General features: G+C 36.6%; 1 protein-coding gene across 7 annotated transcripts in view; it reads left to right on the top strand.

Moving 5' to 3' along the window:
• LOC106872615 (protocadherin gamma-C4) overlaps window positions 1–5,009 on the top strand; it is a 112,533-nt gene extending 107,524 nt beyond the window's left edge. For 4 of the 7 annotated variants that reach the window (XM_089362125.1, XM_089362123.1, XM_014919658.3 and 1 more), the window contains one exon: window positions 4,603–5,009. In XM_089362125.1, coding sequence (XP_089218251.1) covers window positions 4,603–4,671 — 69 coding nt within the window. In that variant the 3' untranslated portion in view covers window positions 4,672–5,009. The remainder of the gene's footprint in view (window positions 1–4,602) is intronic. The other 3 variants (XM_014919657.3, XM_089362124.1, XM_089362128.1) reach the window with 2 other exon arrangements.
• Window positions 5,010–16,497: the final 11,488 nt, after the last annotated feature.

Below are 16,497 nucleotides of genomic sequence, written 5' to 3'. Positions count from 1 at the left end.
AATACAGCTAAGTTTGTGTTAACACATTTCATGTGAACAACATTAAAAATCTAATTTCAAATTATTTTGTGGAAATGAAAACATTGGATTAAACAGTAAAACATCTTTCCTCATTTATCACGAGGCTGTGGTCTCAGACAACTACAGTGAAAAACAGATCAGTGATAGGTGAATCGTCTCCATCTTTGATCCTCTCTACTTTTTCCTGTAGAGATTACACTCTTCTGCATCATATATCAGGACCTGGTGCTTTCATATTTCATGGTCATTTGTCTTATCTTGATGGATACAAGTGTGTAAAGCCATATAAAAAAAGGAAAAGCACACTGCCTCACAGCATGGTCCTGTAAACACAAGTAACAGTCAGTGTCTCTCTGCCAGCTGCGATACTCAGAACAGCCTCTCCTACAGATCTAAGAAGTTTATTAAATCTTTCTTTATTCATAGATGGTTTTCTCCAAACATTTGACCTTCAAAACTACTCAACTGAACACTAATCCAATGAGCATTACTCAGACACCCACCCATGGCCATCCTAGCAGAAAGATCCATGATGGCTATGGGCTGAGCCAAGCTTCCAACACAGACGAAATTATAAATTTAACAATCACACGTTACATGTTGACTGTTTAAACTTTAGAATTATTAACCTTCAAAACAAACCATGAAAATAAGAAAGGCTTTTGTGGTCTTCTTCCTTCACAGTCCTGAAGACCACAATCAAACTAAAACAAACAACAAACCAAAGCACACAAGCTAACTTGCTGTGTCTTGGCATTGTCTGTCTTCTTTGACTGTGTTTTATATGAGAACACACCAAATCAATGAGAGATTTCTATGAGACACAGCTGTAAGTGCCATCATCACATTGTTGGGCTTTCAGATGGCTTTAATTCAATTTCCTGATTTTTATTCAACCATTCAGAAAAGTGAAGCTGATGCTAATTACTTATCACAGACAACCTAGCTGTAGTGGTGGTCGAGTGACAGCGGCAAGAATGGAGAGAGAGGAGAGGGAAGGAGGAGGAGGAGGAAGAGGAGGTTCAGTGCAGGAAAGCAGAGGAGCTGTTTCCCCCCTTAAGTGGATCAGCTGGCTTTCTACAGAAAATGACTAAAACATCTTAGTTTATTGAGTGTTTCCAGTTTATCATTGTCATCAATGAACCTGCTAGAAAGAGCAGCCATAACACACTGTCTTAAAAGTGGACAGACACATTAGATAATGTCAAACCAAGATGTATTATGGCTAAAATAATTGACAGGATGGTCATGGCTAGAACACTTTCCATCAATGGTTTGCAGTTTGAAAATTGATCCTGGGACGAAAACAACTTATCAGGAATTTGAATTTGATGGTAGCCATTAACACCACCACCACCACCACCACCAAGGTGACATGCAGTGGGACTGAACTCGGAACTATATGGTTGGGAAGCAAGTTTCTTACCACACAGCCACACCTGCGTCTATAATATATATTTCTTCTTTCACATGTTGAGATCAGTAGACTGTGGCCATGCTAGAGCATCCCCTTGAAGAATTTTAGTTGAATAAATCAACCCCAGTTTTATCTTCAAATCTGGTTCTTATTCCATCAGTCTCATTTGTTGTACTGCAAAGTTACAAGGACAAAAATACACGAACCCCAGTCAATAAGTTGTGGTGGGTAGCAAATACACACATACACTCGAGCGCGCGCGCACACACACATGTATGTATAAATAGACAGGTATGCATAAGGGAGAGAATTTGTTGCGTAAATGCTAGCGTGTCACATCCTGTGCAGAAAGACAGATACGTCTGTACACATGAATAAATGGCCTTGCATTACACAAACACACAAATTTTCTTTTACTCTTATGATAATATTCCTTTGGAAACACTATTAAAGATTCCATAGATGAACCCTTATCAAATAGACGCTCCTAATGTGACCATTTCGTCAGTTTTTGTTTACGTTTTGGGGTATTAACCAAAAAAAATTCAACAACAAATATACTGATATTTCAATAAATTAATCAAATTAATTCTTCCTACCAAGAATATTCTAACCTCATAAGAAATACTCTGAGCAACTGCACGAACAGACCCAATAAAGCATATTTAGAATTAGAATATCAACCAGCCCCTCTAACAGAATAAACACCAATACTAGAAATACGTAAAAATATATCGTCCTTATACCACGCACGATTTGAGGGAGATTTTGCTGTCATTTCTAGCCGATGGATATCCACCTATGTGGTCAGTGGTGTTGCCAAAGTAGCGTAACTGTGACATCTCCCAAAGACTCTCACGATAAATTATTTCAGGCCGTTCGAGCATTTTAGAGTGTTAAGAGACCATGAGTTGCCTCCCTTACACCATTGACCAGAAACAACTGATTCGTCGGTTTGATAATAATAGGTAGATTACACCTCTCACCTGCAGAGTTTTAAAATAGAAACATTAACAAATTGTTTCTATTTCATTTCTACACCAAACAATTAAAGTGAAGTTAAATGAGAATTTCAGGAGGCGAAATATTACCACGAATGTGACAAAGAGATCAGTTACTTTGACTACGGTGGCCTAGGAGTCCAGAGAACGGTGTCTGTGACGTACGAACGCTTATACACATACATACACACACAAACATGTTTTTGTGTTAGTATGTATGCATGCATATATTGTGCGTGTGTGTTTGTGCCTGTATGTCTGTGCGTGTGTGCATGTGTGTGTATGTATAGTCAATTTGAATTTCATTATGTCACAATCCTAAGAAACAAATCCCCTTCATCCCAGTTTAAAGAATCCTTAAATTTAATTGCCATTTAAATTTATCCAGATATGATACCATCCCCAAAATAATTAAACTATTGTATAACTAATTAGGAAGACATTAAACAATTAATGTTATGTTCCCTTGTACAGGCGTGGCTTCTGTTTGGTAGAGAAGTTCTCATCACAATTACATAGTTCCTCTATGTGGCACCAGAGTGTTGCAAAGTAGTAAGGAAAGCAAAACCATGTAAATTTTTAGCACAAATGCCAGAAAAATTCTGAAACTCTGTGCTGTAAAAGATGCCATATTTTTTGATATGGGTTGGTATAAGCAAGGGACGCAACTCCAAATATGATTCTGTCTTCTAAAGGTTTCTCACTTCAGTGTGCTTTCTGGTAGATTGGGGCCAGCGGTGTTACAGACTCGTCCACCTTAATGAGTAAGAGATGCTCAAACGATCTTGTGAGGATTTTTAAACCACAACTCATGGCTTAGAGACACCTGAGAGACACCAGTTACATTTTGACATAAAGGGACACAACACTGGGCACTGGTTTACATCAATTTATACACACAAGCAAATAATTAATTCTCTCTCTCACACACACATTTACACATACATAAAAATATATTTGCATGTGTGTGTGTGTGTGTGTGTGTGTGTGTGTGTGTGTGTGTGTGTGTTGTAAAAGTGTTGTTAGCTGGCTTCTCTGCCCCGTAGTTTTGTATATGTATAAAGGGTCGTTTTGCATTGCTATAGTAACCAATTGGCTGCATGCAATTTGGATCTGTTATTATAATATGTAATGTGTATTTCTTAATTAAAAAACAAACTTCATCCTCAAAATCCCAAGGATTCTTTCTGCAGCTTCAATGGGAATTTGGATGTCTTGGGTGTGATATAGTTGTATTTTGACTGGTTTAACGAGGTGATGTTTAAACCAACAACAGAGTTTCAATGTTGTCACTTGATCCACTGGACACAGCCAAGTGCTACTGCTGGAAAAGGAAGACACATAGCATGATGTAATCCTAGATACACTCAGCCTGCTGAACAGATGGGATACTTATGACTGGGATATCATTGACCAAAGCCCCATTAGCTTAGGGTCATTTGATGAACCCCTCACCCTGAACATCACTAAATCTTAGAGAGGACAACTGTTCCTTTTGTGGTCCATTTTTTTTTTGCAATGAGACATCCTATTTTATCAAGATGCCCCACTCTAGCTCTGACAAAATGTATTTGGAGACACGATAATAAAATAAATCTTCTCCACATATACCTCACTCTCCAACTTTAGTTTCTTCAACAAAATACTCTCGGGCACTCCTTTAATCTCTTTCTTGCTTGACAAGATGATTCAGTGATAGTTCTGTGGCTCTTTGACACCCAAACAGGTCACCAGTTAGCACATGAGCCACATGCGATCTTACATGTTGTATTTTCAACATAGCAATACCAAATGGCTATAACGATGGGCAGAAGCTGGCTGAGAAACTAACAAAATGACAACGGACTGGTGACTAAACTAATAATGATTATGGTGATTGAAGGAACATCTATCAATCAGTTTATAATTAATACAAGTGGACTAAGATGAATCACTTCTGAAGAGACTTTGATAAGTTATGAGAGACGTTGAATCCTTCCAGAACATCATTCAAATAATGCTAGAATTGGTAAATATTGTTGCTGCATCTTCACACCATCATTTCTGAACATTCTGTGTTTTTATGTGTCTTCAAAATGAATCTAATTCTTTTCTTAAGAAATTGCTTTTCTTCTGTATTGTCTCCAAGACCCATCATAACAACCATTCTCTGTTTCTTTGCAGCACTCTATGATTTCAAACGCCCCACACCAGGTTCCAGTGATAAGAAGCAACATCAAGACTCATATATGAAACCCTTCTTGTGATAATGACACATTTCATGTACTTTGTGGAGTACAACGGTGACTGACCAGTGGAGTACACTAAGACTGGTCAGTGGAGTACACTAGCACTGGTTAGTGGAGTACACCAGGACTAATGGTCAGTGAGATTCACAGACTGCAATCAATCAATCAAACCTGTGCTTACACACACCGATGTTTTGTACATATACTTACATCTATACACTGTAATACATACACACACACACACACACACACACACATCAAAACTTACAAACATACTTTTTTTAAAATCGATTATATGTATTAAGAAACATATTTCTTTGTATATAAATGTACAGACAAAATTGTGAGCATTTATGTGTCTGATTGATACTGCACACACACACACACACACACACATATATATATATATATATATATATATATATTCCAACATACATATATACTTGCACAAAAATACATAGATACATACATATTCAGCTCTTGTTCATGCAGAAATCATTTCTCAACAAAATAAAAGTATACAATATGTACACACACACACACACACACACATACATTCATACACACATACATATACACACACATATATGCATATGCACATATATACTTGCATACATACATACATATACATACATACATATATATATATATATATATATATATATATGTATATATATATATATATATATATATATATATATATGTACATATGTATGTATCCATACATATACACAATATTGAAATATAATCATTCACTTCTTGTTTATAAATGGCTATAAAGTGGCTGCCTATCAATGCATACATACGTATACATGTATATATTCATACATACATATATATATATATATATGTATTTTTATATTTATGTTATATATATATATATATATATATATATACACATATATATAATGACATATGTACATATGTGCGTATATATGTGTATGCATATATTTGTAACCTATGTGTATATATATACTTGTAACCTATGTGTATGTATATATATATATATATATATATATACATGCACATGCACACGCACACACACACACACACACATACATAAAAGACATGTTGGATAACCTACATTTATTCTGCTACCAATATTTGTTGTTCCTTACCTGGATAGCAGCCAGTGATTTTCATTGTGTATCCATCAAAAATTTAAAGTGGGTAGATATATTTGTGCAATCATATTTTACGTGTAGAATCAATGAAACAACAAGCTACATTGTCAGCCCATTAAACACTTCTAAATATTATTATTGGGTTTGTCTCTCTTCAACATATCACCAAAACTTAAACACTGTTATTTTTGTTTCATGGGTTTTTTTTTATTTGTTTGTCTCTTTTTTTTTTCTCCTGAATTCTTCATTTGCTCTTTTCTGCTGCTGCTGCTGCCGCTGCCACTGCTTCTCCTGATATTGTACATTTACTTGCAATTCTTCATCATTTTAGCAACTCTTTATACCAATTCTTAATCTTCCATTTCAATCAAACTTTCATTTCTTTCTACAAATGTTTTTCTCCACCAACCCCAGACCCCCGCCTCACTCCCTTCTTATTATGGAATTAATCTAGAAAATTGTTTTTACATTCTCAAATGATTTAATGTCAGCTAAATTTGTCAATATTAAACATTTTTAATCATTAACTCATCAATGTCTGATGCAAAAAAATAAGAAGCAAAAATTATTTAAAATAAAATTTTAAAAAAAACAAAAAGCTAAAGAGGAGGTACACAGCTCTAAGACTTAACAATGTTTTATCACAAATTATTTGGGTTTGTGGACATATTATTTGAAATATGATCATATTATTTTGATCAAAATGGAAACATTAACAAATTTTCAGAAAAGACAGCCTCTCTTTTATTCAAATATGTCAGCTGTGTTAAAACTTTCATCAAGAACTACCTCCATTTACTAAAGAGTGCACAACTTTCCCAACAGAAAAAAAAAACAGTTTTTTTAATGACTATTAAAACACCAATTTAAACAGTAATTTTTTTTCCCCCATGCATTTTGTCCCATCTCCTGTAATATAAGACAGAAATTTTAAATTGAAACAAAGTTTTACTTGTTATACTATTTATATATAATAAAATCTGTCAAAAATTTTCTGATTACTTGAGAATAATGTTTCTGATTAATACTTTAATTTATTTTCTTTTTAAAAATTTACTGTCTGGTAGAGTTAATGATGTATTGTACACAAACTAGAGTATTTGAGAACAATGTTTGGTTCCTCATTAGTTAGATAAGCAGACATGGATGAGGTTAATTAAAAAGTTACAATTACAAGTCATTAATGGAACTACAAAAATATATAAAACATTTCAGACGTTTTGCTTGTATATATATATATATATAACATTAATATATATATATATATATATATATATATTAATTAATAAACATTAATAAACATTAATATATATATATATATATATATATATATATATATATATATTAATGTTTCTTTTTTTTTCATGTTATAATAATAACAATTTTACATTAAACTGAAGGAATACTCAATCCATTTGGTAGAGTACAGGTTTACAATTCTTTAACAAGCATCCCTGAATCAAAATCAGTGTGTGACCTGAGTATTGGCATGAGTGGTGATGCATCTTTCCAGGTTCTCATTACTAAGTTGGCACTAAAATGCAGAGAGCTGGCTGGGATCCTTAGAACTTTCAGAATGAGAGAACAGAAAACCATGATGCAAGACCAAATACTGCAACAGCTTGAATTTCAAGGACCCACGGCTCTTCAATATCCTCCTACAAAGGCAAGACTGATAGGTTGGCTTTGAAGTCCACCATTCTGGAAAACATCCATGGCATTCTAAATGGCTAACGAGAAACCAAAGTTGTTAGTAAGACACAGCCACAGTATCTAATCTGCAGATGTTAATGCCATATTTAATAACAAAACAGGATTATAGACTTAAGAGACATTTTGAAACAAACTTAATCCTTACATTTACTTAGCTCCAGTGTAAATTCAGACTCTAACACTACACAATATGTAGACATTGATAGAAGACTAAAGATTAACACATAGCATCTCTGCACAAATACTTATGTAAGGATGGTGAGAGTGAGTGTCCACAGAGAGAGAAAATCCTTCGCAGAGGAACTTTGAAATTTTCATCCATTGAAGGAGATTTGAATAAGAAAATCCCAAACTGTAAAATAAAGACTAGTCAAGTTAATAACAGGTACTTTTATGGATTAGTAGAGTAAGTTAATTAAGGCTTTAGGCTTTATACCATTGATCAGATGGCTGAGAAGTTTAAGAACTTAAAATTATCTGATGAAAATGACATCAGCTTTACAACACAAACTGTCAAAAACTGCCTGAAAGAATTCGGACTGTTCAACTGGAGAGCTCAAAAGAAGCTGATAATTTCTTAGACGAACCAGTGGAAGCAGATCAAGTTTGCTAAAAGCCATATTGAATGGATGACCAAAGACTGATCAAAAGTTCTTTGAATTGATGAATTCTGTTTCTGCATCTTTGGATCAGATGGAAAGACTTATGTTAGATGTTGTCCAACTGAAGAATTCCATCCTAAGTGTGTCAAGAAAATGGCGCAAGTGGGAGGTGGTGGGGGATAATGGTGTGGGCCACGTTTAGCATTGTTGGTCCAATTGTTAAGGTTGTTGGCAGATTGAACAGTGTAGGCTGTCTACAGTTGGTAAATGAAAATGCTGTGGAGGAGATCCATGGCCATCCCAACTGGAAAAGAAATGAGATGGTGGGGGGGGGGGAGATGGGTTTAGGTAGAGTCACAAATTACAGGAAGGTGGAATATAAGGGAATTGGACAGGGTGAGTGGGTAAGCAAGAAAGTTTAGGAAGGAGGATGGCAGATGGATAGAGATGGGGATGGAAGTGGATGAAGAGAATGGTTGACACAGATGGAAGAATGGTCAATAAGGAATAATCAGTTTGGGAAGGTGGAGGAGAGAGGAGAGGGTCACGACCCTCCGCCACCCCACACAGTTTCCTTTACCCATGAAATATTTCACTAACTCTTAACTAATTCTTAACTGGAGCTGCAATGTCTGGTTCTGGTTCTGGTGAAGCAGCCATGGTCACTGTTCTTTACTTTAAACAACAACAGAGAAAATGAAATATGGATGTTATCATAAGATTCAATTTACTGGAATATCAAGCCATCTCTAACTAAATGATTGCTTTTGTTTACACTGCTGCTGTTGTTGTTGTTGTTGTTGTGCTTTTTTATATTATGATGATGATGATGATGATGATGATGACAATGATGACGATGATGATGCTGTAACGATCATGTGCAGGTGAAATCATTATTGGACACTCATATATCAAAATTGACAGAGAAGCCTTCCTACTCCATCATCATCAGCAGCAGCATCACTATCATTGCCACCACCACCACCACCGCCACTGCAATACCGCTATTATTAGTTCCATATCACAACACCATTACCACAAACCCCTACTGCTACCACACACCTCCACCACCACCACCACCACCTATTTCCCTTTACCTCACAACATTAGTCTACATTATCTGTGTGTATGTGTGTGTGTCTGTGTGTGTGTCTGTGTATGTGTATGTGTGTGTGTGTGTGTGTGTGTGTGCATATATGTATCCGTATATGTGTCTGTGTCACTGTGTATAAATCTATCTCTAAATATGTTTGTAAATATGTAAATATATATGTATTTATGTGTGTGTATATGTGCAAACATGACGTATGGTTGTCTTATCTTTATATGTGTGTGTATATTAATGTCTACATATAAATGTGTGTGTGTGTGTGTGTGTGTGCAGGTTGTGTGTGTATATGTACTGTGCATGAGTATATGTGTATATATCTAGGTATCCAATTGTGTGTATGTATGTATATGTATACATATGTGTGTGTGTGATACGTCCACCATGGAACATCTGCGAGTGATCTGTTCATACATTCACAACAGAAATATAACAGACCTGTTCATCGACTTTACACCAATCTATTGCATGTCATCTTATAATACACTACTGTCATCACCATCGTCATCATTACTATTGTCATCATCACCACCATTATTATTGCCACTGCCATCATCATCAACATCAATACTACCAAAACTTCCATGGTAATGATGACTATCATCATCGTCGTCGTCGTCATCGTCGTCATCATCATCATCATCATCTTTATCATCACAAGTGACTTTCCTGTTCCCATGAAGTGCCTCTTACCTACAGAACTGAGAATTGTGCCATAGGAAGTCACAGTTTTCCCTCCAATAAACACTCACCTCTCAATTAATAAAGTAAGCAGCTTGCTAAAAATAGCAGCAAAATTGGTCGTTTTTTATTCTTTTTATTCTGAAAACAACAGTGAAGACAATGCCTGTCTGATGAGGTCAGAATAAGCTGAAATATGAGTAGAATTGTCTCCTGATTTTACTGGGAAAATAGAAGTAATACCAGTTCTTGATTCTGACTGTATTTCATTTGGAAATAATGAAATGGTTCTGTGAGTATCAGGGTTCCTCATTGTAAGTATTTGGGTTGAAGAGTTCTTGAGAAGGAAACAATACGGAAGGATTCAGTGTTTTTTTAAAGAGGAACAAGTGACAATTCTTTGTTTCATTTATAAGCAAGACATTTTAACAGAGTTGGCCAGGCCACCATAGTGGAATGGCAGAAATATTTCAAGGAAACCAACAGAGAACATTTTATGGCAAACTGAAGTTCAAACTATTCTCTCTGTGTATTGTGCCAGGTAAAACAACACCTGTGTTGGTGCCACAGAGACACCCAGTGCACTCTGCAAAGGGGTTGGCATTAGGAAGGGAATCCAGCTGCTGCTGTTTCTGTTTCTGCTGCTGTTGTTATTGCTGCAGTTGTTATTGCTGCAGTTGTTACTGCTTCTGTTGCTATTGTTGCTGTTGCTGTTTTTGCTGCTGTTGCTGCTGCAGCTGTTGTTGATGCTGCTGTCATTATTGCTGCAGTTGTTACTGCTTCTGTTGATGCTGCTGCTGCTGTTGTTGCCACTGCTGTTGTTGTTGGTGTTGTTGCTGCTGTTGTTGCTGCTGCCGCTGCCGCTGCCGCTGCTATTGCTTGTAGCTGCTGTTGTTGCTGCTGTACTTGTTGCCGTCCAACCAAAGCTGGATGAGGCAAATCTTCTCAATTGTCTCAGACAATGTTTTTTTCCTTCCCGGACGACCAAATCCCAAACTGCCAAACGGATTGTTCATGTTTTAATAATCATTGTTACAAAGATGAAAGACATAATTAGGGAATACTTTAGATTAGTTGGATTAAAAAAGAAAACTTGTGTTGCTAGGTTACAAAACAAACAACATATAAAAACATGCTTTTTGTTTTGCTTTCTTTTGTTTTTAATCAAATTTTACTTAACATGCAGAGATTTCAGGACAACAAATCAAAATTTGGGGTTAATACTCTCAGAACTAAATAATAACTTATTAAAAATAAATATGGGAAGAAGAAATGACAACTTCATCTCCTCAATAACTAATACTACTTTCACGTTGTGGAAAGATGGGAGACAACTTTATGCACGTTTCAGCTTTATTAAACTTCATCAACAAAGCATAGACTTCACTGAACTGGAGCAAATAATAATGAGAGAATCACACAATAAGTGTACCATACTGTATTTGAGATGCAATGAAAAACTGTCAGACGAGGACTAACAATAGTGACCAACCATACAGAATTATTAGCACAGATTTTCATGTTACATTCATCAACTGTTGTATTCTTTATGGTTGCCTGGCAGTATTCTAAATTATTATCATTCTAAAGTGATAGTATGTTGTCAACTTAATGTGACAGTCCCATGAAAGGGAAGAATGCTACTGTTATTTAGCCCTAGGATAAACTGCTGGTCCTCTTAAGATGTGCATGGGGTATCTGGTTCAGGCCAAACCTCCAGGCAGACAAGAATTGTATCTGGCCCCAGTTTTTTTAAGTTTTTTTATTTGAACAGAGTAGAATATCAACATGTAGCAATTCCACAAGATAGCAGTTCTAAGACACTAAGCAGAATGGTTGCCTTGTTATGATGATGATAATGACAACGATGATGATGATGATGATGTTGATGATGATGATGATGATGATGATGAATACAATTAATATTAATGTTACTAACTCTGTTATATTGCCAAAAACGAAGTCTTTGGAATTCCTTATGCCATATTGCTGGAAAAATATCAGTTAATTTCCTCCAACTTTTCCTTTAACTGCATTTCGGTTCCATACAGGAGGAAACAGAGCCTCTTCTGGTACTGTGTTGGACTGTGTAAGAATGTGTGGATGCGTGTGTGGATGCATGTGTGTATGTGTGTGTGTGTGTATATGTACATACATAAACACACGTGCCAACACTCACACATCAATATATATATATACACACACACATGCACACATCATATATACTGTAGCAGCCATATTCAACCTTGTCCAAGTTTATTAATACCTGAAGTACAGATAATCAGATGGATTCAAGATATTTTGGGATAAATTACTTGAAAAAGATGCTTCAGTTGGTTAAGGAATGTAACACATTGAGAAGAATTGCATCCGAACCATTCCGAAGATGGATCAAGTGGAGCTTCATAAATCTGGGAAAAACAAACAAACAAACAAACAAATAACAAAACAAACAAAATAAATAAATAAATAAATAAATAAACATTCTGAAAGTCAACTTGTCTTTGTCCTTCTCTTTGGGAATATATTTACCTTGGCAAAATTTCACTAACAAGGTGCAAGATTGTAATGTAAATTGCAAAATATATACATTCACATGGATGTGTGTGTGTGTGTGTGTGTAGGTCTGTGTCTGTGTGTATATACATACACTCTGTAACTTATGCTGAATATGAATAATAACTGGTAGAACTTACGGAGTGACTCAAAGGCTGAGAGTTTTGTGCATTACAAAAGTTTCATCATTATTGATAAGAGAAAAAAATATATACTCATATTTTTGGCATTTTGTTTTCTGGTTTGTATCACAAAACCAAATATACATATATATATATATATATGCACATATATATATATGCACATATATATATGTGTGCGTGTATGTGCACACATGCTCACACACACACAAACACATGGAAGCACAGATATAAACACCAACAAACACACTCCTACAACTTGATGTATTCATATTTTTCCCTCTTCTCTGCTAATTATGGTTATTGATGAGAAAAATGGGGGACTCTGCTTCTGAAATAAAGGCAAATTGCAGTGAGACTTTGCATGTGAGAGTATCAAGCTGCATTTCCCCACACCCACCTTCCAGCCATCTCTCTCTCTCTCTCTCTCTCTCTCTCTATCTCTCTCTCTATCTCTCTCTCTCTCTCTCTCTCTCTCTCTCTCTCTCTCTCTCGCTCTAACAGAACCATTTCCAATGCACCTCACCACTACCACTGACATCATCTTATCACAACCACAAATAAAGAAAAAACAATTTCTCGTATCTTTGAGCAATGGGCCTCATGGAAACAAAGTGGCTGGGTTCCTTCTGAGCGCTGGGCATCACAGAGATGAGGTGGCTGAGTTCCTTTCAAGCAGGTCTCATGGAGACCAGGTGGCTGAGTTCCTTTTGAGCACTGGGCCTCATGGAGGCAAAGTGACCAAGAGCTTCGGCATTATGTTGTGCTTGAGAAGAAGAAGACCCATCAAGCCAAGCAAAATCGCAGTCATGTCAGATGCCAGTGCCACGCAAATGCCACCAGTGCCGGTGGCACATAAATGCACCTATTACACTCATGGAGTGGTTCACGTTAAGAAGGGCAACAAGCCATAGAAAACCATCAGACTGGAGCCTTCCAGTGTGCCAGCCCAGTTAAACCACCCAATCTATGCCAGCATGAATGACAATGGACATTAAATGATGATGATGATGGCAATGATGACATACACATCGGTGTTTGTCCTTTGTTTTTTATGTGGAGCCACTGTTGACCGTTTCCTTTCTTCCTTATAAAAGTAAATATAAATGGTTTTGTTGGGGGCTGGAATGGATTAATTATATTTTAGTTAATTTCAATGGGGAAAATTGATTTGTAAAACAAGTAAATCGTAAGATGAGAATGGTCAGGGAATGAACTAAACTCGTACTTCGAGGTATCATTGTGTGTATATCTATATATTTGTCTTCTATTTATGTATCTATTTGTGTGTGTGAGTGTGTGTATGCGTGTATGTATGTATGTTTGTGTGTACACACACACGCCCATATAGACAGATAGACAGACAGACAGTCAGAAAGACAGGCAGACAGACAGACAGACAGACAGACAGACAAACAGACAGATAGACAGATAGATAACAGACAAACAGATAAGTAATAGATAGATAGATAGATGGATGGATAGATTGATAGATAGATGGATAGACTTCATGAAATCTGTGCAGATTATTTCTGTATTGAGTACATTTCTTATTGTTTGTAACTTAAATATGTGTTTGTGTTTGTGGTTGTTGCTTATGTGTGAATATGTGATTGTATCATGTTGTGTGTATGTGTGCACATATGTATGTATGTTTATTTGCAATCGTGTGTGAGGGTGTATGCGTTTGTATATAGGTTCACATATGTGTGTGCTTGTGTGTAGCATGTTTGTAGTTGTATGTGTATTGCGTGTGTATAGGTATATGTGTTTATGTGTACGAGCTTGTACATGTATGTGAGCATATGTATATGTGTATATATGTTGTGTGTGTGTGTGTGTATGTATGTATGTGCATGTTATTTTGTGTGTACATGTGTAGAGGTGCATGTGTGTGTATGTCTTTGTGTGTGCATGTGTATATCTATGGTTATGAGTGTTTATGTGTATATGTGCATGTGTGTGTGCATATGTATATGTTTATGCATTTGTGTGTATATGCTTATGTATATATGTATGTATGTATATGTGTGTGTCTATGTGTGTGTGTGTATGTTTATGCATGTGTGCATATGTGTGTGTGTGAGTGTATTTATGTATATGTTAGAGAGTGGGGGGGGGGCTGGGAAGGGGGTATTTTCCTTCACCACAGAACACAAGAGAAGCTCCAAAAACAGTTTCCAAAGATAGAAAACAAGGAATTAAATTCTTCGTTTTCTTCTCAGATCTTCTCCCATTCTCTCTTCTTTCTTTGTTTCTCTTCCTTCTTCCTTCTGTGATCTTCCATGTTTCCCTCTCTTGGCTTCCATTTCCTTACAACTCAACCAAACAGGATCAACACAACCACAGCAACACAGGCACATCCCCCTCTCCTTCCCTCTCCTCGTTCCTTTCCATTCCGCTCTCTCTCTCGCTCTCTCTCTCTCTCTCTCTCTCTCGTGTTTCCTACTTTTTCGCACACATCATTTATATTTGAACAATTATACAAGCAAACATCACTGCAAACAGCAACAACAACAGCAACAGTAAAAACAACCATAATGACACCAACAACAACAACAACGACAACCATAATGATGGTAACAACAACAACAACAACAACACAAAAACCACAACAGTCACAATAACAACAACCACAGCAACAACAACAATAACTACAATAGCAACCACAACGACAGTTAGAACAATAATATAGAAATGAATCGCTCATCCCCCACCCCCTTGGCTGTTGGGTACCTTCAGTAGAATGCCTTGTTTTGCTCAAACTTAGAGTCAGCAGTCAGATGTGAGGAGCACTTCGCTTCCTTCCACACTTCCTGAACACCCTGAAAAGGGGTCAGAATCCTTGAACTTTATCTCCTTAGAAAGATATTTAAAATGGAAGACCCGAAACAAAAACAGGTACTTATGTGTGGTGAGGAGTTTGCTGCCGAACCACAGGGTTCCTGGTTCACTCCCGTTCTGTGGCGTCTTTGGCAAGTGTCTTTTTCTACAGCCTTGGGTCAACCAAAGCCTTGTGAGTGGATTTGGTAGATGGAAACTGAAAGAAGCCTGTTGTGTGTGTGTGTGTGTGTGTGTGTGAGTGTGCCCCCCCCCCCATCACCACCACCACCACCACTTGACAACCAGTGTTGGTTTGTTTATGTCCCCATAACTTAGCAGTTCAGCAAAAGAGACTGATAGAATAAGTATCAAGCATAAAAAAAAATAATTACTGGGGTCGATTCATTCACTAAAAATTCTTGAAGGTGGTGCCCCAGCATGGCCACAGTCTAATGACTGAAACAAGTAAAAGATAAAAGATATTGAAGATGCTCTGTGGGTGAATGGTGAATCATGAGATCTCAGTTTCAATTCCACTGTATGACATCATGGACAAGAGTTGTTTCCCATAGCCTTGGACTGAGCCATACCTTGCAAGTGACATTGGAGAGGTGGAAACTGTGTGGAAGCCTGTTGAATTGATTTTACTTGGAATTGTAAATGTCTTATCCTGTCACATTGTACCATACTGAGTTTATCTGAGAATTAGGTTAATGGTTAATATGTGTGGAGTACTCAGCCACTTATATACTTATTCAATGAGCCAAGTTGATCAAACAAGTGAACAGCCAGGGTCAGAAATACTGACAGAGGCAGAGGCTCAGCCATTTTGTCAAAACAAAACAAAAACAAGAATGTTTATTGAATTTAAAAGGTGTCTGTAAGTATTGGGAATTGATCAAGGAAAATATCTGGTGTAGAGAGAGAGGCAGGCAAGGAGGGAGGGAGGGAGAGGTCTAGATATGCATATATGTATGTATAAATATATGTGTGAGTGTGTGTATACAGATAGAGGAGATAGATAGGTAGATAGAGGAGATAGAGATAGATAGACAGATAGATAGATAGATAGATAGATAGATA

This window comes from Octopus bimaculoides, chromosome 14, assembly GCF_046866305.1.
Source record: "Octopus bimaculoides isolate indiv1 chromosome 14, ASM4686630v1, whole genome shotgun sequence".
NCBI classification, from domain to species: Eukaryota; Metazoa; Mollusca; class Cephalopoda; order Octopoda; family Octopodidae; genus Octopus; species Octopus bimaculoides.
The sequence above is the reverse complement of the archived record's forward strand: the minus strand, read 5'-3'. Positions and strand labels throughout refer to the sequence as shown.